The sequence below is a fragment of the Paramormyrops kingsleyae genome, chromosome 10, assembly GCF_048594095.1.
Source record: "Paramormyrops kingsleyae isolate MSU_618 chromosome 10, PKINGS_0.4, whole genome shotgun sequence".
Classification (NCBI taxonomy): domain Eukaryota; kingdom Metazoa; phylum Chordata; class Actinopteri; order Osteoglossiformes; family Mormyridae; genus Paramormyrops; species Paramormyrops kingsleyae.
Window position 1 is genome coordinate 26,989,900 of NC_132806.1, and position 24,895 is coordinate 27,014,794.

The following is a 24,895-nucleotide window of genomic DNA, read 5'->3' on the forward strand; positions in this document are numbered from 1 at the left end:
GCGAGGGAGGTGCAGAGAAAAGGAGAGAGAAAGAAGGAAAAGAACAAGGGAGGTACGGAGAAAAGTAAAAAGAAAGGAAGGAGAAAAAAAAGAGAGAAAGAAAGAGGAAGAGCGAGGGAGGTGTGGAGAAAAGAAAAGTGAAAGGAGGAGGACAAGTGAGGGAGGTGGGGACAAAAGAAGTGAATGAAAGAAGAAAAGAAAGGGAGGTGCAGAGAAAAGAAAAGTGAAAGGAGGAGGAAGAGCAAGGAGAGTTAAAGTCACAAGAGAAAATGGAGGGAAAGGGGGTGGGTGTATGGCTCAGTGGGTTTGAGCGCTCTACCTGTGACCAGAAGCTCGCTGGTTCAAATCCCAGGGTCAGTAGAGTGATTCTCACCATTGGGCCCTAAAATAAGGCTCTTAACCCCCCAAGTGTTCCAGGGACCATCTGACCCTGCTTTCCCAAATGGACGTCACTTTAGATAAAAGCATCCCATAAATAAGTGCAGGGATGTCTGCTATTTGTACAGGTATCGAGGAATAAGTTTTCGGAAATCTCATTTGCTCCTTTATATCATACCCAGAGGAGAGCAAAGCTTAGGGGTCAGAGCGCAGGGTCAGTCATTTATCTGGCATTTTTCAGGGGGGGGGGGTTCAGGGCCTTGCTCAAGTGCCCAATGGCACTGTGACTACTCTGCCAACCACAGGATACAAACCAGCGACCTTCTGATCACAAACCTGACCTGGACATCCTGCTGAGCCACACACCATGGGGAGGAGAGCAGAAAAATGTAAAAAGCTCCAACAAAACAGGCAATTTGTAAATTTTTTTCTTTGCATGGCACAGATATGGTTTTCCTTGTGAGCCTGTTAACTTGGCACGCACAGAAACAAAACCGGTGCCAGCGAATTCAGCCCAACTAGAGCAGCAGAGAGAGCGATGTGCCCACCTCCCATGCCACCTGTCATGCCTACAAGGTCCGACGGGCAATGTGGCAAAATGTCACTGTCTCTGTACTCCCTGGTAACAGAGGAACAGGAAACCCGCGAGCCTGGCAGGGTCCCTCCTGCGTGTGTGGCCAGGTGCGTGATACTCGGCACGTAAACAATCACACGGAGTGAAGGCAGCGATCGATACCCCGCGGCCGACACCGTGTGACACGGGCCAACACGCCGGGGTCTGATTTAGCAGGATCTGGAGAGAGCTCTCCTTTCTGAAGGCAAGCGACGTCGCCAAGGAACTCGTCATATACGACTCGGTCACTAGGAAGGGGGCCAGCGGATCATCGCTTCCGGAAACACGGAAAGTCTGCCCGGTGATCACGGATCCGGGGCATTAGCGGGCAGATGCACGCCGGAGTGGGGGAGTCGCATTAAACAGCAGGCGAGCTTTTCATCCCCGGCTGGCCCGGGGCCGGCTCCCCATCCATCTGCCCCCTTGTTACCGGGCCCGTCATCCCCCCCCGAGCACGTGCAAAAGCGTCGGCCACGGGGGACGGACACAGCAGCTGCGGTCACACTTAAAGGGCTGACTTGAGCGCTCGCTCGGGGTCACGCACACACGCGGTCACAGGAACCCCCCCCCTACACGTTCGCAGCGATGCTGTAACGCTCAGAGTCGCGTTCGCGCTCAGACGCATCGACACCCGCTCCCCTCCGCGGCTCGTTAGCCTCCCTGCTGTTTCATTGTCACGTTTTCCAAGCGACGTCAGATTAAACGGCCTTTTCACAGGCAAAGCAGCTGTGTTACACAGGCTACCCCGGGAGTTTTAGCGCCTTTCAGAGGGAAAACAAATAACGGTAATAGCAGGAGGCCGTAGAAGCAGCTCTACTGTAACATGGCAACCCAGAGCCATAACCCCCGAATCCCACGAGTCACATGGGTGTTATGCGGATTTCATTAAGGGTGCTGAGGGGGCGGGGAGTCGCTCCTCATTTCTGCTCTTTCTCTTAAGCAAATTGATGCTCCATCAAATGGTGTGCCATCCTCATCACCCCCCCCCCCCCCCCCCCATACAAACCTGCGGCGGCCAGCCAGGGTCTCTTCCGGGTCAAAGGGCACGAGCTGCGGCACGTGTCGGTCAGGAGCAGGGGGGCTGCGGCCAGCAGGGGGCGATGCTGAGCGAGACACACGGTGAGTGGCGCGGGAGCACGTGGCACTCACCTGCGGAGAGTGTGTGGGGAAACACAGGAACACTCTGACACACTGATAGCGCCGCATTACACACTTAAAACGCACTTAAAACACACTTAAAACACACTGGCTCTAGATTTAGCAAAACAGAATTAAGGAGCAAATTTCCAAAACTGAATGAGTCCATTTATTTTTTTGTTGTTTCTGAGAGGAGACCGCCAATGACTTAAAGTCAGGCTTCCTCATCACATGTTTCAGTGTCGGGAACCAAAAGTCATTCAGTCCTCATGAAATCCAATGAAGAACTTTTGTTAAATTTGCAAAACTCACTACGTCCACAGAAATTTTCCCAAAAATGTGACCCGTGGACTGAGCTAGTTTTGGGAACTCGCTCTTCAATTTGGTCTTAAAACATACTGCAAAATAAATCTCACGGAGAGACACCTGTACCCATCTTGTCACCCTTCCCTGCTCTCTCTCCCTCCTCCCCTACTTGATTTTTTTTTTTAAGAGGGTGAAGATTCTCTACTGGAGATGAGGAGTCGTAGCATACATCTAAATCAGCACCCATCTCGTCTTTCCGCGTGACCCCCCCCCCACCACCAGCACAAACACGTAAATGAGCTGCAATTCGTCTTCCTTCAGACAGCTTGTATTGTTTTTCTCCAGGACGGCACAATAATAATAAAAATCACTGTGTCTCAGATAATAGAAGCGGGACACTCTTTCAGGTGCAATAAAAATGCAAATGCCTGTTAATGTTTTGCTTGCGGTTTAAGGATGTGCCTGAGGTTTAATTTCCCCTGGGGGGTTTGGATTCGTGGTTTAATTCTAACTCCAAATGTTAGTAGCTAATTGTGGCCAGTGTCCCCCTAAGTGAGCATAGTGGGGAGCTGAGTGCTGAATACTGATGTGTAATGGAACTGGGGTGGTAGTCTTCATCATCTTCATCACAAGCCGTCGTGCACATCCTCAGCCATCCAGCCGTACTGCCTCACAGGCATCTGAGCCCTGTCTCATTCCTTATTAGCCTCCAGCAGAGCGTCAGCCCTTCCTGATACTAACCTGAGTCCAAAGGGTACGAGTCTGAGAAGAGAGTCTGTCAAAAGTCTAAGATGAGAGTCTGAGAGGGGAGTCTGAGAGGGGAGTCTGACAGGAGGGTCTGAGAGGAGAATCTAACAGGAGAGTCTGACAGGAGAGTCTGAGCGGGGAGTCTGACAGGAGGGTCTGAGAGGAGAATCTAACAGGAGAGTCTGACAGGAGAGTCTAACAGGAGAGTCTAACAGGAGAGTCTGAGCGGGGAGTCTGACAGGAGAGTCTGAGAGGGGAGTCTGAGAGGGGAGTCTGACAGGAGAGTCTGACAGGAGAGTCTGACAGGAGAGTCTGAGAGGGGAGTCTGACAGGAGAGTCTGAGAGGAGAGTCTAACAGGAGAGTCTGAGAGGGGAGTCTGACAGGAGAGTCTGAGAGGGGAGTCTGACTTTGAAAACTAATTGAGATACCATGCTAATCAGCGTCCAACCTGCACACACACAGACACACACACGCACACACACACACACACACAGTGCTTCCCCAGGGTACTGGACTGGCCGTTATGCACTGAGAGAGAGAGAGATGCAGGGAGCGGGACCCTGTTCACACTCGGACGCACAAACAAGCAGACAGACATACACACGAGCTAACCATGCAACGTTAATAAATGATGTCCCGGGAATGTTCCGGAAAACTGGAAAGTGAAAAGTTCAGCAAAATCGCAAACAGACAGAAAGCCGCGCCACAATGGCCCCAGCGGGCAGCATAAATAATTAATTCCAGCACCCTCCCCACCCCCCCTGGCTCCTGTTCTGCGGCTTGAGCATGGCTAGAGTCGGGTTTCACTGACCTGGGAACAGATTCCCAGCATACAGGGTGTGGGAGGACACTAACACCGTGCTGTCAGTGCGAGTGTGTCAAAGGGAGAGTGCGTATAGCGCACTATGACAGACGAGCGCGCAGACTCACCGCAGCTAGCAGGCGGCTGCGCGAGGACAGAGCGTGACGCAGTGCCAGCCGCACGACCGCGTGTAGCCGCAGCATGGCGTCCTCCGCGTCCCGCTCGCTCCGCATGGCCTTCGCCAGCGCCGCCAGCCCCTCCACGTAGGCCTGCCAGTGGGGCTGCACCTGGGCTGCCCCCCCGAGGCACCCCTGCATGAGGGTGGGGCAGAGGGTGGGGCACGGTGGGGCCGAGGACAGCCCCAGACAGCGGGGGCAGAGCCAGAGGCGGAGCAGGGCACGGGCACAGTCCCGGCCGGGCCGCAGGTGCTGCGTTGTGTTCACCACCTCGATGCCCAGGTTGAGCGCCTGCAGAAAGGTGCGGGTGGCGGGCAACGAGCGCGCCAAGCGCGTCATCATCAGCTTGGGGTAGGAGCCGAAGGCCCCGGTCTGCACCCAGGCGCCACGCAGGCACTCCACCCAGACCGCTGTGGCTGTGCCGGTCCCGCCCCCTAGGAGGCGCCCGTAGGTCGCCGGGAACAGCCGACTGAAGAAGGCCGTCACCATGTCGTCCACACTGACGTCCGAGCCCATGCTGTAGAAGGAGATGTCCAGGAAGAGCTGCCCAACGGCTGTGTTGGTCCCGCCCCCAAGGCCGGGAAACTCCGCCCTCAGCATGGTCTGGGTGGAGTTATGGCCGTGGCGAAGCACCATCTCAAACGCCTCTGCGGAGAAAAGAGTGGCGAGGCGGAGATTAATCACGCGTCATTTCCTTACACTTATCAGGCCCTTTTCATCCAAACCTGCTTGCTGTGCTTCGTTCACGGTGGCTAAGGGAGGCATTTATCAGCCCCACAACAGCTGGGCTCTGAACCAGAGCTCCACAGACACAAACCCAATTCCCCAGGCTGGGTCAGTACCTGATACTCCCTTAGTGAAAGCAGGCCTCATAACTACCATAGAGAACAAACAGATTAATCGCCTTCAAGCCACTCAAAATACTAATTAGGGCAAGTGAAGTGTACAGCACACCGATAAAATCCCGCTAATTCGCACTTCTCTGCGGCAACCTGTTTGAGATTAAGGGGTTCGGGACGCTGAGTAAAGACCGCCATTAAATGCCGGCCTCCATGTGACCTTCTGAAATCGGAGAGCCGTGTTGGGAGGCTGTTGAGAATTTAAAAGAAGTGGTTAAACACTGATCTGGGGCGCCATGAACGAGCGAGGCTTGTGGCAAAAGAAAAAAAAAATAACAGACTAATCCCAGAAAAAAATGAAAATGCTTCAGTAAGTTGAATGGGGGGAAAAAACCAAAGGAGTTGAGGCAGTGATTTTAGACACGGACTACACTGGGAGCAAGAACAGCAAAGAGGTAAGGGGAGGGGCCTAGGGGTCAGAGGTCACGCTCCATCGCTAGCTCATTCATGCAGCTACTTGCGTTAGCCAGAGCGTGGCAATGGGTGCTCAGGCATCGCCACAGAGAAGCCCACATGCTCTGCCTGACCGGCGGCCAGGCGAGGGGCTTATCTCTCCGTGTCCAACAGAGCCTGGGGGCAGCCTGTCACCGGTGGCTAATCTACTGCTGTCACTGCGGGGGAAGGAGCCGGGGATCGGCGCGCGCACAAACACACACACACACACACACACTCATATACAGCCGCAGTCCACAGCACATGCATAGTCCCCCACACAGATGTGACACACGTATAAATCCAGCTCTTAAAAATCTGACACAGATATACCCCAAACACAATCATACACTCACATAAATGAAAAATCAACACAAAAACACAGAGATACAAACATGCACAAGTAACCAGTCACCTCCTGTCAGTAGTGTAACGGTGGCCTGTTGCAGTGGCGAAAGGACTTTTGGATGCTCTAGAGAAAAACAACAGCCATTGGACTGAGGCAAGGTCCACGTGAGTCACTCAGACAGGACAGGGGGGGTGCTGCTTATAGAAGTGTGGGGAGGTGCATTCATATCCATATGCGGCGGGGTCTTGAAGGTGGGGGTGTGGTAGCAATTAGCATAACCCCACCCCACCCCACTCACAACGGCTCACCGACAGATACACACAGGCATTTCTTCATTTACTCATTAGCTCATTTCATGCAGAAACACACACAAATACACACGCATCAAGCCACACAAAGTTACCCAGGCGGATCTCAGTTCTGCCATCAGCCCATCTGAACGGCCAGGTAGGTTCCCAACAGTTGGTTCAGGGTTTGGGTCACCCCCACAAGAATTGCACCAATTTGGGCACGACTGTGGTTCCTCGATGGCTACATCAATTATAAGGCAAGGCCTGTTTGGGGGGCAGCGGGGTCCGCCAAGCATGAACCGAGAAACGGCACAAGTGGGCTTTGGATTAAATCATCATTCCAAATCAAACGAAGAACGATCGGACTTCTCGTGAATCTTACTGTTCCCTGTGGGGACAAACATTAAATAACTGTAGGTATGTGTGAGAGGAAATCAGCACAGAACCGCAGGTCCACTGAGCACAGAACCGGGCCTTCAGCATCTTATCACCCCGCAGCATCGAGGTTGACTTGGATGTTGAGTTGACACTTGTGTAGCGGCTCTGACAGGCTGTTCCTCTCCCGTTCCGTTTTCCCTCCATGTCTTTCCCTCCTCTCAGGAATTACTGCCGGAGCGTGACTTATCCCTTTATTAATTTCCATCCATCCATCATGCAGAAGCACCTTTCCAACACCGGGTCACGGTGTCAGTGTCTCCAGATACCAGCATCTGTCTATGACTGGGACGACACCTACAGTCACCGTGTCACTCAGAGCAGTGCTCCTCAAACTGGTCCCCAGGGGCTCCCAGACAGTACATCTCTGACAGGAAACTGGGAGGGAGCAAAACCATGGGCCATCTGGGGTTCCCTGAGGACTGGTACTGATTTAGAAGCTCCAATTCGCCACCAAGGAAAAGCAGGGCGGAGGCCCTTCCAAAGGCATCACCGTGCTTTGGCGTAAAGTCAGCGTGCCGTGACTCTGATACGCCGAGTAAAAATAACCAAACTAAGGAGCCATTTGAACAGGTGGGCCGCCTGCCTGCTGCCCCCCAGGCCTCCCCCACCTGCCTCCTCGGCCCCAACAGGCTCCCGTCGCACCTCCAGCAAGTGATGTGTCTCCTCACCTTTTTTAGGGTTAACATGCTGTGCCAAGTAGAGCATGCATAGGACTGTGTTTGCCATTAGGAAGGAGCCTAAGAGGTTTACACACACACACACACACGTTTGTATTCACATCTTTATGGGGACCGTCCATTCATTTCTATGGGAAAAACCCTAATCCTAACAATGGCAACCTTAACCCCAACCCAGCCCTAACCTTTAACGTAAGTAACCAAACAAAATACAAGACTTTTGGTATATTTAGTTTTTTTGACTGCAATCACAGATTCTTATAAACTTCAATTTCCTTTTGTGTGGACCTGATGGTCCCCACAAAGTCAGAATAACAGGGTTTTATCACATTGTGGGGACATTTGTTCCCCACAATGTAATGTATATCTGACCCACACACACACACACACACAGCCTCTACTTACTGGTACACAGGCTCTATAACAGTGACAAATAAAATGTGAATAGAAGCATAAAATCAAAATAATAGAAACCGCTCGTCACCCTTCTTCCGAAGCCGCGAGTCTCACTCTCTAGCCAAGTGCCGTACTGCCGTATCACAAAGTCAGAAAAGCGAGGAATTGAGTCTCTGGTGTAGCACCGGAGAGCCACATTAATCTGCAAAAAGGCAGAGATCTGCTCCCACCCAATATGATAGTGGCCGCGCTGTTTAAAGATGTGTTGGCAAGGTTCGTTCTCAGCTTAACGGAAAACAGAAAATGTCTCTTTAAATTAGGGAAGAGAGCTGTGAACTGCACAGGGGTTTAACCGCATTCCCCGACAGCAGCGGCGGGATTTGAACCCACGCCTCCTCTGGGACCCGAGCCTAAATCCAGCGCTTTAGACCACTGAGCCGTGATATCAAAAAAATAAGAAGGGCTTTTTCAGCAGTATCTCAGCAGCTACGGCTGGATATATTTATAAAGAAAGATATGCCACATTTCGCTGTGACCCTGGACAAGGCAAAGTGTTACAAGATAATGGATGGATGGATGGATGGCCTGCTGCATTTTCTGTCATTCATTCATTCATTCATTCATTAAACAAAACTCACTGACCTATGGCAATATCACTTAAATGAGTGACTATTATTAACATGAAATTTAAAAGAATGAGACTTTAGTGAATGTTTTTACTGAGGTAGGATGGTCAGGTGGGCCGAGCCCCTTCCCCTTGCCTTGACACTCACACACACATGTGAAGCCTCACTTTTTTATTAATCTTGAAGAATTGAATGGGATCTGATACAGTTGCTGAAAATACTACTTTCACAGACGTAAGTGACACAAACCCGGTAAACAGATATCTGTCCGAAGACTGACTGGATAATGACTGTGTATCAGCCCACAACAGCTACAAATATTATGTTCTCTTTGACAAAATGATGAAAGAGGGTCCTTTATCTTGAAAAATATATATATCCAGAGTATAAAAGTGAGACATCTACCGTGGGTTGCAAAAATGTGCAGTCAGGCACTTGTTAAAACAGAAAAGTTATCACCTCACAGACAAAAGAGCGACACAATGAGTGCAGTGAGATGAAAGCGCTCCTCTGAAAGACAGAGACTGAAACCCAGACAGATTTACTAAATTTACTGATGTACTGGGTCATTACAATGTATTCTGCTTTAAGCTAACTCTCTGTCCAGAGTTCTCTTGGGATTGCATGCTTGGATGTGATTGGGCATGCTCAACTAAATGAAAGCCACGATTGGCTGCTTCCATATATGGACATCTGGCTCCTCCCTTAAAGTTAGAGCAAAGCAGAATTATAATGAGGCATTCTGGGTAACAGGATGCTGTTCCCAGGCCTATCCGTCACCAGGCCATACCCCCATTATCCCGCCCTGACGGCAATCATCAATAAATTAGCCAAGCAATGAGGTCGATCAATTTCCCTGATGGAGTGTCACCTCCAGCCTTCCGGAAAGCTGATAAAAAAATAGCAAACCCGTGCTTCTCCGGGGTAGGAAGGCGGCACATCAACCACTGCCGTGTTCACAGGGTAGCCTGCTCGCTTCAGTCATGATGTGCAGCGACTCATTGGTCAAGGTTATTCTGTGCTGTCCCATTAGACTCCTGTAATTGGCTGGTTGATGGGGTACAGGGGCTTGAGGGGGTTAGGGGGTTGGGGGGTAAGGAGTACAGGAATTCCAGGGGAGGACTGCTTTGCTGGTCACCCCCAGACATCATCAACATTGTGCAGACCTGCAGACTGGTAGATGTCCCACGTGAACTGGTCCAGGCATCTCCATGACTGTCTCAGGGGTATGTAGACCAGCATGGGCGCGGTCTATATGTATGCATACACAACCACACGCATGCATGGTTACACTTAATGCCACATGCATGCACAGTTGCCACACACATGCTCACACATCTGAATGTGCTCCAATGCACACATTGTTTTCCATACAAGTACACTTACCTTACCGATACACTCATTTTATATACATATAATAAGGTGAAAACTAGTAACAAACAAAAATATTTATTAAGAAAAAAGCCATCGGACATGAGGAAAAAGGGTTTTGTTTTACATTTTTTATATTGCAGAAGCTTTTATCCAAAGCAACATACTTTTTTTGTGAAAGCAGGGTTAGACAATCCCTGGAGTAACTGGGGGGGGGGGGCTTGCTCAAGGCCCCAATGATGAAATTATCTGGCCAACCCTGATCACAGACGCGGTGCCCCAACCCACTGAGCTACACGGACTGATGTCTGTCTTTCAGAACTTGCTGCGTTTGTGGGTACAGAGGAACATGCACTTTTAGCTTCAGGACTGAATCTGGATCCCTACTGGTAGCATTGCAGGCCCTGTGGCTTCAGTCAGAGCGTCACGACGCCCTGAGAAGGGTGTCCTGAAGAAGCAAGAGTGCACGGACACTCCTGGGGAGAAGTGGTGTGTTGACCACGCCGCCGATGAAGAAAGCTGGGGCACAACCTGACACATGAGGCACTATAGGTCCAGCACCCACGTGCGGCTCAGCTGTTATACCGTGAAGCATCATCTAAATCAGGGTTCTCAACCCGGATTAATGGAGAAGAAGTACAGGACAGGATGGTTAGAGTAGGTGAGGAAAGAGTCTATCTGAAGAGACACGAGGTGAGTCAAAGTCAGCTTTTCAAAGTCAAAGTCAACTTTTCTGTCACTGTGCACATGCACGACGAAATGAGGTGGGAAACGAGGGAGAGAAGCGGGAGAGGAAGAGACACAGCGCAGAATGTTAAAGCCTGCACGGAGACACAATATATAACCTAGAAGGTAATTGGGTGGCACAGGGTCATGTGACCTGCACCCACCAATAGGGAGAAGCAGTGACATAAGCGGAGGGCTCACACTGAGGCCCCTCAGATGTCAAGTGACCAGGGATCACGAGTCAAACCTCACCAGCGGGTTCACAGGAGGAGACGTGTGCTAACGTGATGAAGGAGGACGCTGGAGGGGCGGTGGGGAAGGAGGGAACATAGATGAAAGAGAGGAGGCAGGGGGAATTTTTTTCATAGTCACACAGCTGCCAGCTTCTCTCTTTCTGTCTTTCTCTCCATCTGTCCTTCTATAACACCCTGTACAATAGGGTCCCTAAAATATACACAGCCTCCCCCCATATTAATTCAAAAGCTTTCAAACCTATGCAGAAAGAGATAGGGGCCACAGGCCTCTGACTGGGGCGGTTTCGTGTACAGACACATCCCGCATATATAATAAATCAGCCGTTTAATAAAGTAATGAACCGACGACGAAGGAAAGAAATTCCATCCCGTTTGAAGTGGGAACTTTAAAGGAAAATGGAAAAAAAAAAAAGGAAGAAAAAAACGAGCGAGAGGCTGAGTTTAAGGGAGAGAAGCAGGGGGATGTGAAATGTTTTTGAAGTTCTGGAGGCAGATGTGGGCAGTGCGGAGGAGAGGGAGCAGCGGAGAGATTTAGGGGGGGGGAGAGAGGGAGAGAAAAAGGGAAGCTAAACTGGAGAAGGAGGCTCGATCGTACGGAAGACTTCTCAGGGCTCCGAAGAGCCAGAAGATGGAGGAGATGCTGTCTGTCCCGGCAAGCCTGAGGCTGCCAACCTTCACGCCATAAAACATTCCTGACCAAATAAATTGCCATTAATAAAATGTCTGAGCCATCAAGGGAAGAAAAACACCACATCATTTTGGCATCGACACGCGGACGGGGAGCCGAGCAGACAAATCGCCACCGTACCGCGGGCGGTCAGGGACAGGAGCATCTGACCCGACAAACGCGGTGGCGGAGGGGAGGCGGGTTGCCACGGGCGAGCGAGGAAGCACCCGCCGGGATGCAGCGCGTGCTCGCCCCTCCATCCGGAATCGCGGGGAGGGAGGGGGGGAGGGAGACGCTCGTCCTCAAAATAACAAATTTGCCCTGAGCTCACCGTCATCCCAGAATCCTCCAGTGCTCCTGGGAGACGAGACTCGCGGAATGAGCAAAAAATCGGAATTTGTCCCAGTCTGTCATAACTGGAGTGAGACATCTTTGTCAAACAAGAAAAGACTGATTTATTATAAATCAATCGATAAAAAAACCGAATAATCAATAATTCATCCATTTCCTCTTTTACATTTTTTCTTTTATTGAGGTTTTTATTTATTTTGCAGATGCACATTTCTTTGAGAAAGCAGAGTCAGCCATTCCCAGAAGCAACTGGGGTTAAGGGCCTTTACCAGGGGCCAAATGATGACATCACTCCGGCCCCCTGGGATTTGAATTAGAGACCTTCCAATCAAACGCACAGCATTCTAACCCACTGAGCCTCACGCAGAATGTAATGTTCTCTATATGCCTAATTATAACATATACTGTATTATACACACACACACATATATATAGACACACACACGCACACTCATACATAATAATAATTATTATTATTTTGTTTCTGGGTAAAATCCTTCACATACAGTTTCATACTCAGTTATTTCACTGTTTTATTGTTCTGTGGATTGTTTACCTTTCCCATCTGCAGGGCTTCTGCCTAACTGTGGATCATTCCAAAATGGAATTTAAATAAGTTCCATCAAGAGGGGAAAGAAAATTTAAGCTGGACACGGCAGGGGTCCAGAGAGTCCCGGAAAGCTGTAGCAGGCGCTCGACCCATCCGTCCCCCAGCGCACGGCCATGGCCGAGCAGAGCGGGAGAGAGCTGACGGACGAGTGCAGAACATTTAAGGGGGAGAGAAGGAAGGAGGCAGCTTTAATGAACAGATCACTGCCATCCTCCGTAACTGCTTGTGCAGCGTAGGGTCATGGTGAGCTTGGAGCTCATCCCAGGAAGAGCGGGACACGAGGCAGGAAGCAGCTCCGATAGGACGCCAGTACAGAGAGTGTGCAGAGTGGATTTTATCCAGACTCTCTGGACCTCAACTACACCATCGCCGTAGATCCGAGAGGCGGCAGGTAACGCGGCGCTTAAGGGCGAAACGCGACCGGCGCCAGCCAGAGATCTGCAGCTAGAAAAACCGGCGAAAAATGAAAGTTTCTTTCAATTTCGAAGCATCACAGAGATTAAATGTGAAGCAGTCTTTGGGGGGGGGGGTTGGCCGCCATGGCACACGCGTGACACTGATGAAAGGCACCTTTCTCACACCTGCAGAGCCAACATTCGAGCACGGAAGCACGTGACACCACCGAATCGGAGCCAGCGCTTGGATCAAAGCCCAGGAGTGCTCGTGCCCTCGTCTCTTACCTGCTAATTAGCATAGCCGTCCCCCACACGAAAAAAAATACTCCCCCAATTCCTCTCCACCAACCTCTTCCGTCGTCCTCCCCCGTTTTCTATGTGGTGTAATCCATCTATCTAAAAAAAACACATCCCAGGTGAAATGGCAATGCACTGTTCATCAGAAACAATAGATGAAAGGCAGTTAGTAATCTACATTCGAGCACCACCCCCCCATAGCCAAGTGACCGCAGCCAGCCAGGCAGCCCATTCCCCCATTCCCCAGGCTGCCTGGACCCCCCCTTCCCATCTTAACTGTGTTCCCACCCCCCACCGTTTCACACCTGGCCAAAACATTAATTATGATCAGTGCTTCTGTTGGTGAAGGTTAGAAACATCCTTATTTCCTGTTCTAATCATGGGCTTGTATGCCCCCCCACCCCCCCCCCATTCCCAATTTCCCCCTTTTCTGTCTCCTCTTCCTGCCTCCTGCTTTCCCCCACAGAAAATCACTGCCACCCACATGCCTTCCAGCTAAGAGGGGGTCCGTGTTCTGGAGATTTCTGGGACAAAGGGACGAGGGGGGCTTAATTAATCCAGTAGGTTGGGGGGCTGGGATTGTGGGGGGGGGGGGGGGTGTCAGGGCAGGGGGGTACTCATGTGCAAACGGGTACACGTCTGTCCACGAAGCTCCTTAAATAAGGTCCACTTGGGCAAAGGCAGGAGAGGCCAGCGGCAGAGTGACTGTGGACGTCCTTGGCCTGGCGGTCTGTGTAGCTTGGGGGGGTGCGGTCTGTGTAGAAGCAGTCTGTACGTGAGGTTTAATGCACGACAGGCTGCTTCTCAGCCTCTACAGCTGTGCTTTTGAAAACATATAATACGCGGCTTTTCCTGGATTACGGCTCTAACACCACAGTTGCTACTCATTTAGATAACAAGCTTGTACCTAAAGACATATTTTCATGTTAAAGAGATTGAACATGAAATTTATTAGCAGAACTACTTTCTTCCGCCGGTGATTAAACATTTCAGTTTAGTTTCCATTGATTTTAAATTGTGTTCTATGCTTAGAATTTTAAGTAACATCAGTTAGATTTAAAGATTATAATCGCACATTGATTTACTGCTGCGATTCGCCTGGCTGGCACTACGTGCATGGTTATAGAAAATTAATCGACACCCATCTGACCAATCAGATTCGAGAATACAACAACTGTACAGTATAAGTAATAATCTGAGGCCTGCTAATATCCACAGTGTCGCCCCAGCAGAAGACAAGCCGACAACTCTAATGGACAAACTTGGGGGCAGCGGGGTGACATATATACCGGTGGTGGTGTGGGACTCAGCGGGCTTGGCTGCTGCGCTGTGATTGGAAGGTCACAGGGTCGGTGGAGTGATGTCACCACTGAGCCCCTGAGCAAGGCACTTAACCCTGAATCGCTCCAGGGACCATGTGACCCAGTCTTCTCAATTGTACGTCGCTTTGGATAAAAGCATCTGCTAAATAAATTAAGCGCGATAAAAAATGTACGTCACGTTTATTTTTGTCCACGCATCAAAAATACCGAGAGGTAGGAAGCGAATGGAAAACGAGCCCAGATATCGCGCCTCTACTTACGAGCCGTCGCTGCTCCTGCCGGGACACTGGGGAGGAGTTTAAAAGGGGCAAGAACAGCGGATGAGGACCCCCTCCCCATGCCGCTGTAATTTAACTGACGCCACTCGTGCATTTTTTATCTGCATGCAAGAGACCAGGTCCTTTGTGGAAAACGCAAACTGCTCTGCCCCCTTTTTCTTACAGGAGTTGACTGATGAACCTCCCGTCTTTGTGCCTGAAACGTCGAGAAGTTCTGCTCTGGGACTTAAATCCTCACCGGCCAGCTCTGGGATTCTCCCTCCCCTCTGAGAGCAGGACACCAGTGGCCCAGCCAACAGGAGCAGGTTTCCATAGCTACCAGACATCTGTATCTATGAGGAAGTATGAGTTCAGCAGAAGTACAGGCAGCCGCTGTAACCATATACAAAGGCGTCATCCGCACAGTGCAGCGCAGGCACACGGAGGCCTGAACGGGGTGGGAACGCAAATGCAGACCAGCACTGGCTGGTACCCACTCCCCCCCCCCCCGAAAAGAAACAAATACAGTGCTGCCAGATGATGTCATAATGAGGAAACCTTTAATCGACCTTAACCTATTGTGACATAACAACATCGTACATCTGTTCTAATTCAGGTCACTCGTTTAGCGAAAACATCAAGCGGGCGATGAGACTCTGCCTATTTTCAGCGTTCCCTGTAGTCTTCCGCTGGGTGTGATTACCTACAGCCCCCCCATGTCGTCAAACCCGAAAAGTTGCCAAATCAAGCCCCTTAAAGCGCCTGCTGTTGAACTTTTAGGCTGGGTACGTAGCTTTAAAGGCTTTGACCCAAACTGTACGATCTCTTAAAAAATAAATTATGCAAATCGCTTCTGACAAAAGTGCTGGACAAGCACCACTGTTGCATTATTAATAACGCAGCGTAGTAACAATTAGGGGCCACGGGGAGATGCATGATCGGGGAGAGCGGCTGACCCCTGGGGACGAGGACAGGCGGGGGGGCAGAGGTCTTTGGGGTGGAAAACTGCCCTCCAGTGTGCCCCCCCACCCCCACACCCCAAGGAAGAACAACAGGAAAAAATGCAGCATCGCAAACAAAGCAGGAAGGGAAGATCAGAAAAGCCTGCTTCAGATTATCTCTGTATTTGCTCCTTAGAAAGGATGCAGATGCTAAAATATTTATTGTCGCAGGCAACTGTGTGTGTCAAGAGGAATCTGTCTCAAAATTAAAAGCTCGCAGGGAGGGGAGGGGGCAGGTTAGGAGACGCATGATAAAGGTGGGAGAAGCCATGTACGTCGTCATTAGCAGGACGTCGGGGGAGGGGGGAGGGGAGACCTGGGGTAGACGGGAGACGAGAAATGAAAGTCTTAAAGGTGTGATGGGCAGAGTGAGTCACAGATGGAGAGTGACTGGGGGGAGACTGGTTTGAAAAGATTGATGATGCTGGGAAGCTCGGATGTCGCTGGAGAGGAGTGTGAGCCAGTGTGTGTGTGTGTGTGTGTGTGTGTGTTCCGATCTACTACCAGAAACCTGACTGGAATGATGCATCGCTCACCACACGCACCACCTTCACGCTGCCCAGTCTGACACTGCGCCAGTGTCCATCCTCCTCTCTACACCTTCACCTGTCATTACACCCAGCACCTCAGACCGGCTGTGCATAGCCACCAGCTCAACCCCCCACACACCAGGCACACGTTTACTAATACAGATATCAGAAAAAAAATCGGTGGCATGTTCCATGTGACCTTTGGAAAAATGCCGCGTGGTTTTCTGCGCAGGATGAATGCAGCTGAGCTTCCACGGTCTCGTTCCGGTTATAAATCACGGTCTAGCTGACTGCCCTGATCGCAGCCGATATCCGCCCGTATTGCTCTTAATAAACAGACATTCTTCATTTTGCTTACCCTTTCTTGTTGACTGGCTGCTCTTCACAGAGATTTATGGCACACACGTATGACCCTGGTGTAAGTCTACAATCAATGGCTGAGTACCAGGTCCCAGACCTTGCTGAGCTCGGGTTCAGGGACAGCATGTTCAGTTTGACTGGTGAGTGCCCCCACCCCTCAGCCGCGCCCCAACGTGGCGGGGGGCACACTGCACCGGGGTTCTGGAGCAGGCAGGAGAGACTAAACCCTGGGTGACTGGTCCCCACCACTCAAACATCTGTCAACAGAGGCAGCAAAAGCTCATCTCACCACGAGGTGATTGGTTCGTAGCCCCATCAGTGTTGCTTAACCCGTGCAGGGAAGTCGCTCTCATGCTCTCTCTTCCAAATGACAGTGATGAACTGGACACAGATGACCAAAAGGGGGAGGGTTAAAAGAGATAGAGACCTTCAGCAATGATCCTCTAGCTGGGTTATAACTCTGCCAGGGCAAAATAAGGCATGGCCTGTTCTGGCAGTAACCCCTGGCAACAGCACAGCATGGCACCGGGGGAGTCGGGACCCAAAGCTCGCCGGCGTTTTTCACTGCTTACTTCCAGCCTGTCTGTGAAGAGTGGGTGACAGGGCCATTTTCAGGGGGCTGAGGCACCCTGAGCCCGGGGCGGGGGGGGAGGGGGGGCATGTCTGCCCTAGGATCCTGCTGAGAGATCCAGGATCGAGGCTGTGACTTTCACCTTGGGACAGACATGATCATTTTGAAGGACAGACACACAAAGACATAGATATAGACAGACACAGGCAAACCAGCCAAACACACACACAAAATACACTCATAGCATCTCTCCGCTACAGGTGACTCTAACCACAGAATTCTGTCACCTTGCTGAATTTCTGCGAAACAGACAGACAGGCCGAATCCTAAACCTCCGCGCTGCTCCCTCCCTTGTCACCGAATGTCCCCCCGAGCATCAGAGAGCATCTCTGACAAGCAGACACACACACACACACACACACAAGCAGGAAACGCGCAGCATAAAGGCAGCACACGTATCATCGCTGCTTATTACGAAAGCTGTGGCCTTCAGCCTGATTCGCCCCACTGCTGCTTTCATTCGGGGGAAATCGCTGAACCAGGCCCTGAAAATGAGTCACGGGGGCGGCGGGAGGCAAAAAGGGGGCAGAGAGAAGAGAGGAAGCTGTGCCAGAACGAATCAGCATCATCAGCATCGTCATCTTCACCCCCTTCACTGTCGGCAGGGATCACAGGCTGAGGTCCGTCACACTGGCTGCAAGTTCCAGAAGCACAATGAAAAAATCGCTTAGAGGTCCAACAACAATCCCTCTTGGGGGTCTAGCCGTCATGCTGATCCGCTGCAGCCAAAAGAACTTCAGCGTGACGTCCGCAGAAGTGATCTGACAGTAATTATTTGCAAAATACATTTTTTAAATCTTTGGAATCATTTTTTTCTAAGCTCAAAACCCTGACCTTAAGTATCTCAGGAATGAGTTCTGCATTGATAAGGGTACAAAGCCTTCCTGTGCATTTTCAGGCTTCATTCTCCCTTTCATCTTTTTCCAGAATCTTTTCTTCCTCTGAAAACACCTCATCGCACCCTCCCACCTCTTTTTATTGGTGAGGGTCCTGTTAGCTATTACCAAGCAGATCACACCAGAACTCTTTTTCCAGGGCCATATAGTCTAGTTCGTTCTGGGGGGTCTCTAGAGATTCCTAAGCAAGCCAGCTGGGAGATAAAATGCCGGCAGCGTGTTGTGGGTCTTCCCTGGGGCCCTGTGGGAGCTACCCAGAGCAGCTCTTCCCTGTGGCCCTGTGGGACCTGCCCAGAGCAGCTCTTCCCTGTGGCCCTGTGGGTCCTGCCCAGAGCAGCTCTTCCCTGGGGCCCTGTGGGAGCTACCCAGAGCAGCTCTTCCCTGGGGCCCTGTGGGACCTGCCCAGAGCAGCTCTTCCCTGTGGCCCTGTGGGTCCTGCCCAGAGCAGCTCTTCCCTGGGGCCCTGTGGGAGCTACCCAGAGCAGCTCTTCCCTGGGGCCCTGTGGGAGCTACCCAGAGCAGCTCTTCCCTGGGGCCCTGTGGGACCTGCCCAGAGCAGCTCTTCCCTGGGGCCCTGTGGGAGCTGCCCAGAGCAGCTCTTCCCTGGGGCCCTGTGGGACCTGCCCAGAGCAGCTCTTCCCTGGGGCCCTGTGGGACCTGCCCAGAGCAGCTCTCCTGGAAGCCGTCCAGGTAGCTTCCTTATGAGATGCCCAGAACCACCTCCGCTGATTCCTCTCAATCTCAAGATGCAGAGCCTCTATTTCAATGCTCCTCCAGATCTCTTACTCACTATCTAACCCCTTGCCTTGTGAACAGTGTATCCAGCAACCTTGCAGGAAAAATCTCTTTTTGGTCACTTGTACTCATGCCATTGTTCTTTCCATCGTTACCTTGACAATAGGTGAGGACAGGGACACAGACTGACGGCAAGACCGAGACCTTCGTCTGACAGCTTCCCTCCCTGCTTCAGCTCCAGAGACCTCATCGGTGTCCTGACAACTGTGGTCACCAGACCGATCCACCTGCCAGTCTCTTGTTCCTGCTCACCGTCACTCATGAAGATCCCGAAATGCTTGAACTTCCTCACTAAGGAATGACAATCTACTGTTTTCTGAAAAAGCGACACGGTCTCGGATCTGAAGGCGCCGGTTCCTATCCCCGCCGGTTCACACTCGCCATCAAACTGCTGATGAGTGCACTGGAGGTCCTAGCTGGATGAGGCCAGAAACACTCCATCATCTGTGAATAGCTGGAGTGTCACTGCTATCCCTATATACCGGCAACCCATCTCGCCACAGCTGCGCCTTGATGTCTATGAAAAAAAGGAGGGGAGACAAGACGTTGTAAATGGTTTCGATTTTGTGCCAAGAATATGGACAACTCTTATTGCATCCATTCAGGGACTTAATAGCAGGCAGGGGTGACCCCGGTACAATATACGCCTGTAGCACTTCCAAGAGAAGGCGCCAAGGCACATGGTCATATAACTGCCATATGTCATACGTCCACAAAGCTCACGCAGACTGTGTTCCTGCAGTGTGCTCCTACAAACACTCACACAGTTGAGCGAGTCAGTTTACCATTCCAGGGCCGGGCCAAAATGTGCGTCGTTCCTCCTGAACTCTGGGTTCAACCAACAAGCAGGGCCTCCTCTCCGGCTTAGGCTTTCCCAGGGAGATTGAGAAGTCAGATCTTCCCATAGTCAGAACACATCACTGGTCCAACTTAATAATAACAGCGATCGCCATCCCTGTCTGCAAGGCCAGAGGTCTTGAACAAAGTCCATTCAGAGCCAATGTCCCTGACCACACTTTGTGCTTTGGAAAACTTATTTTTGGAGGGGGAGGGGTGGGAGTAGACTTTGTCTAACAAAGAGGCTTCAGCTAAACGTTCAAAGAAAGCCATGACATCCCAACTGAGTAATCCCAGTCTATCCAGCACCTGGCTATCGTTCATTGACGGTCTTTGTTGGATTGTAGTTGGTCTGGCCTCTTCTCTCAAACCTGTCCACTAAAGGAGACCCGAAGAGAAACTGCAGCACCTGGCTTCTGACCATCGCAGCACACAAACCCCCCCACGAAGGTTACGATCCTTAGTGGGGACTTCCAAAGCCGCTGAATCCATATGGACGATGGGCAGATACCAGCACTAAGTTCATTACCTGTGTCAGGAAAGTGTTTCACTTCCTGTCGTCCACGCCCACTCTCAATCTGTCCGCCCTGTCCCTCCCCCCTCCGCCAGGAGGCATGTCTCACCGCATCCGCTGCGGGATGGAGATTAGCCACTACCCCAGATTAGCCCACCCCGCCAAAAAGAAATGCGTTTGTCCAGGCCGGTGCCGTCACCCCACAGAAAACAACACACAGTCCAATCTATTGCACTGGTGCTAAGGGTAGGTTAGTGGGGACATGTTGGGGAATCTACGCAGAATCTACGGTGTAGAAATAAATAAACAGATGCGACCTCACAAACCCACCCACTCACAAACCCACCCGCCTATTCACCAATTCACAGATCCATCAGCCGAACAGAAGTTAATAACGACCTTAAAGACATTTTGTCGATAATAATGATATTATTTAATTCACTTTATTGATATTTTACCACACAATGCTGGTTAGGATAAGCAGCTGGGAGATAGATGGACAGATATTACTTTAAATCTGATACATGCGACACTACACCATCGACAATTAACAAGTCTCTCCTCGGAGACCGACCCGACATTATTAAACCAAATGACTTCTCGTATAAACAGCTGCGGCCACTAATTTATTGCGGCACAAAACCTATTAAACAAATAAACTGAGCAAAATGTCACTGATTGCAGGCTGTTTTTACAGTAAATACTGGAAACCAGCTAATGAATTCCAAGGTCCCACGTGCGACACTTAAATTCATTACACGCCGCCTCGGTGCACACGCACCATTCAATGGCAATTCAATTAGTGCCTCTTGAAACGTACGTCTTCCAGTGCGCAGTGATTCTTCATGTCTGCTCAGCCAGTGAAAGTGCGCCCCCCCCCATAAAAGGGCCAGGAGACATATGATAGCCCGTTCCTCCCTCCTGATCAGTTTTTCTATCACTTTCCTCCGACTGAGGCACGCGAGTGATCCACTCTTTCCGTTGCCGCGGAAATGCTGGGATGTACAAGCTGCCGAACCGCCACTACGACCAGAACCTCCATGCATTCATTTCCCAGTTCATGTACGATGCCTGTTCATCGTTTGTCTAATGTGGAATGTTTGTTAGAGCAGCAAATATAAAGTAGCAGTCTTCCCTCACTCTGCCTTCCGCTAAACTTAGTTTTTTGCGCTCCCTGTGATGGGTGGGCGCCCCGTCCTGGGTTGTTCCCTGCCTTGGGTCCACAGCTTCTGGGATAGGCTCCAAACTCCCACGACCCTGCGTAGGACAAGCAGGAACAGAGAATGGAAGGATGGACTGATATTTTGTACTACATAAATTATTCCAGAACTCTGTCTTTAGCACTGTAATGTCTGTCCTGTCATGAGCGCTTCCACGTAGGTTCAGGGGGAACCTCATTTCATTTTATTACGTATTTGGGCATAGCTGGGACAATAATAAAGCTTTATGTGACTTGACTTGTTGCGAGTCCCCATCACCGGCGCTTTATCGGGTTAAGGCACACGCAGCCACGGATGGGCAGGCGGCGGGGGGGGCGCTGACCGTGTTTTCACGACAGATGGCGTGGCGGTTAAGCAGTCGCACACCAAGCCAAGAAGTTCCTGGTTAACATCCCAGCGGAGGGGGTTGTGCCACTTCCGCCCTGGTAGGGGGCGCCGTTCCTGGGATCATGTCCACCGGCGCGGAGACAAACGCAGACATACCCGAAGCAAATGATGTAAGCGCCCGTAAGTGATGTGTGACAGGGGGAACGGGGGGGTTTGGGGGAGTCAGTCACTCTGCTGCTGATCAAGCCACCATGTGAATAACGCAGAGCCTAACCCAACCTGGAGGGGGAGCTCTGGAGCAAAATGAGCCACCCACCACTGGGATGCCTTCCAAAGAGAGCTGATCAGACATGTCCCAGGATTCCCAAGCAGTTTAGGTGAATGAGGAGGAGAACCCAGAGTTAAACCCAGCTGGGCCAGCAGATGGGGGGGGGGGGGGTAGATGGGGGGGTAGAGTGATAAAGTGGGATCTGTAAGGCAGCCTGTCTCCCTTCCAAGAGGGCATATGCTGCTCCAGGAACAGCTGCAGTGGAGAGTAACTGCTCAAATATTAATACTGTAAGCTGAGGCCCAAAGGACCCGGGCAGGCAGCACTGTGGACGCCCCTCGGGTCCTCGTGGAATGATCCGGAGCACACGGTGCGGGTAGATGCTCGATATCCCCGCCCAACCAGGCTGAAGATTTGGCCTGGGACGTGTGCATATGTGCCCCGAAACACAAAAAGGCACAAGCTCCCACTCAGCCGAATTCCTTCATATGGAACTGAAGCTGTTGCTCTCTCTGCCCCATTCAGTCTCTGAGACGGGACTTCATTAGAAATTAAAGGTCCCCCAATCTGGAGAAAATCAATACTAACATGATGTTAGTTAACAAGTCCCACACAGGACCCCCGTCCCCCACCACAGCGCTAAGGACTAAGTGAGTGACAGGCACCTCCTCCCCTTTTCCTGTCGGAGATGCAGGCTTTTGTTTAATCAGCATTAATGTGCTTCCATTTACCCTTTCAGAGGATGCAGCTTTTATGAAGGCTACCTGCCCGGAACATTCACAGGACGCTCATCAGCGTTACATAAGCGCAGCCCCGTCCGGGCTTCACGCGGCGGCCTGTCATCGCTCATTACCCAGCATCCACGGCTCCATGAGGACCGTGCGCTTTCTGTCGAGCTTAAGGAGGTGCTATGGACCATCAGAAACAGTGCCGGTGTGGAGAGAGCTGCAGACATTAGGTTGGGGGGGGGGGGGGCTTGCTTTGTGGTTTCTCCTTACATGAAAGTTTTGAGGAAAGCCCCCCCCCCCCCCTCCACCAGTGTCCCGTGCAGATCCACTGTGTTTATCTCCTGTACATTCATACACTCTCATCATCATATGTGATTCACACAGTCCATGGTCTCCTGCGAGATGGGAGGGGGGGTTGTCGCTTTAAGCAAAGAGACCCAGAGGACACCCCCATTTAAACCTTTAGGAAATGAAAGTGTCTCTAATATTACAATATTTTTCTCCAGTCTGAGAGGAAACGGAACCTGGGGACTGGAATGGAGAAACGGGGGGGGGGGGCAGAAAATGGGGGTCACATCTGCGGTGCTACACCTGGGATCAGCACCTGCGGCTGTGGTCTGGGGGGGGGGGGGGCAGGAGCGGGGGAGATCCTAGGATTTGTTGAGGGGCTATAAGTGACAGTGGGGGGGGGGGGGGAAATCGGCTTACAGATGGGGCCAGTGACCCTGTGGTCTCACTAATTTATACACCACTGACCAGGAGCTGAAAGTGAAACGAATATCATTAGTAATGAAGCTGTTCTAACTCGGCGTCTGAAAGTCAGAGTGGAGGCTGGAGGAATGGCTGCCGAGGGAGGGGGGGCGAAACAGGGCTTGGCTGGGGGGTTTAATGGTGATAAGAAGACCTCAGTGGATAAAACCGGGCAGAAGTTTCAGAGATCAGCTTCCCCAAGCCTCCACACAGGACGGGGCATCAGCGAGCGGCCATCGATCCCCCCCCCCCCCCCGAAGGCAGCAGGGAGGACGCCACTGCAACAGGATGCTAATTGAAAGGGCAGCGGTATAAGCAGAGCCCCGGCCGCTAATGGAAGCCGTGTCAGTCGCCGGCCTGCTTATGCGGCCCGAATGCCCGGCGCCGCCTCCATAAAAGCCGGCTATTTTTACGCCACGCCTGGCGCCCTCAGTTAACAAGTGACACAAGGGAGGGGGAAAAAAAACACTAAGCGACGACTGCTTCCTAATGGGGGACAAAGTGGTGGTGGGGGCAATGTCACACAGGAGCAAAAGCTACCAGACCGGGCTGCCGTGAAATTTTGGCCACCATCTGGAGACTCGGCGCAGCCCTTAAAGAAAGGATCGGGGCTTTGCCCCCCCCCCACAAGGGGATTACCCTGCACAGTCAGTCACAGACTCACTTAACCTGCCTCCCGTAGGTCACCTCTCCGGGTCAAAACGAGCGCGGACCCAACACTCTACAGAAAATGATGCACTACAGATATTAGATCATCGTCACTCTTCCCAGCCCGACTTCTGTTAGGGTAAGAAGACCGTCTGACTATCCACAGGGTGGCGGTCAGTTGGGGCACGAGCTGCGGTGGTTGAATCTCACGCACTGTTGTGACCCTAAGTGACACACTATTCGTCCAGGGTATCACCCATAGGTAGAAATTCCGAAAAAAAAGTGAAGATGATATGAGAAGGCATACATAACTCGCTCTACGCGCTTATATGCTCTGTATAATTGTTTATAAGGGTCCATGTACCTTCTCCTGTGTGTCTGACAGGTACATATACCCCAGCCGCTTTCTTCTGCTGTCGGTAATTTTGCTAATCTGGCCTTTTTTCACCAATCTTACTCTGCTTCTCTTTGCTCCCCCTGTGCTGACTCCACTACTCTGAGGCTCCCCCCACCCGCGCGTGATTGCTCAAGCCTGAATGTCACACCGGGCTTAAAAAACACACACACACACACATACACAGACAGCCACTTACACCCTAAGTAATAACGCGAAGGGGCCGTTTTTACATCAGCCAGGAAGCCTGGTCCTTCCGGTGGGAGTAATAAGAGAGAAGAGATTTAAACCCATCTGCAGATGCGGGCAAAGGATGAGCTGGATGACTCATAATCAACGGCGGCGATGCCAGGGGCATTTGCGTGGCTCAGTATGCCATATAAGGGGGGAGTTGGCATTATGGCCCATAAAGGGGAAGAAAAACACTAACAAATGGTGGTCAAGGACTCAGTGAGAGCCCCCGCCCCGCCCCGCCGTCA

The 24,895-nt window shown here is 51.4% G+C and overlaps 1 protein-coding gene across 1 annotated transcript in view; it reads right to left on the reverse strand.

Moving 5' to 3' along the window:
- Positions 1–24,895, reverse strand: part of gpc3 (glypican 3) — a 58,786-nt gene that overhangs the window by 21,624 nt on the left and 12,267 nt on the right. The window contains exons 3-4 of the mRNA XM_023797450.2: positions 4,113–4,807; positions 1,998–2,140 (exon numbers count right to left, since the gene is read on the reverse strand). Coding sequence (XP_023653218.1) covers positions 1,998–2,140; positions 4,113–4,807 — 838 coding nt within the window. The remainder of the gene's footprint in view (positions 1–1,997; positions 2,141–4,112; positions 4,808–24,895) is intronic.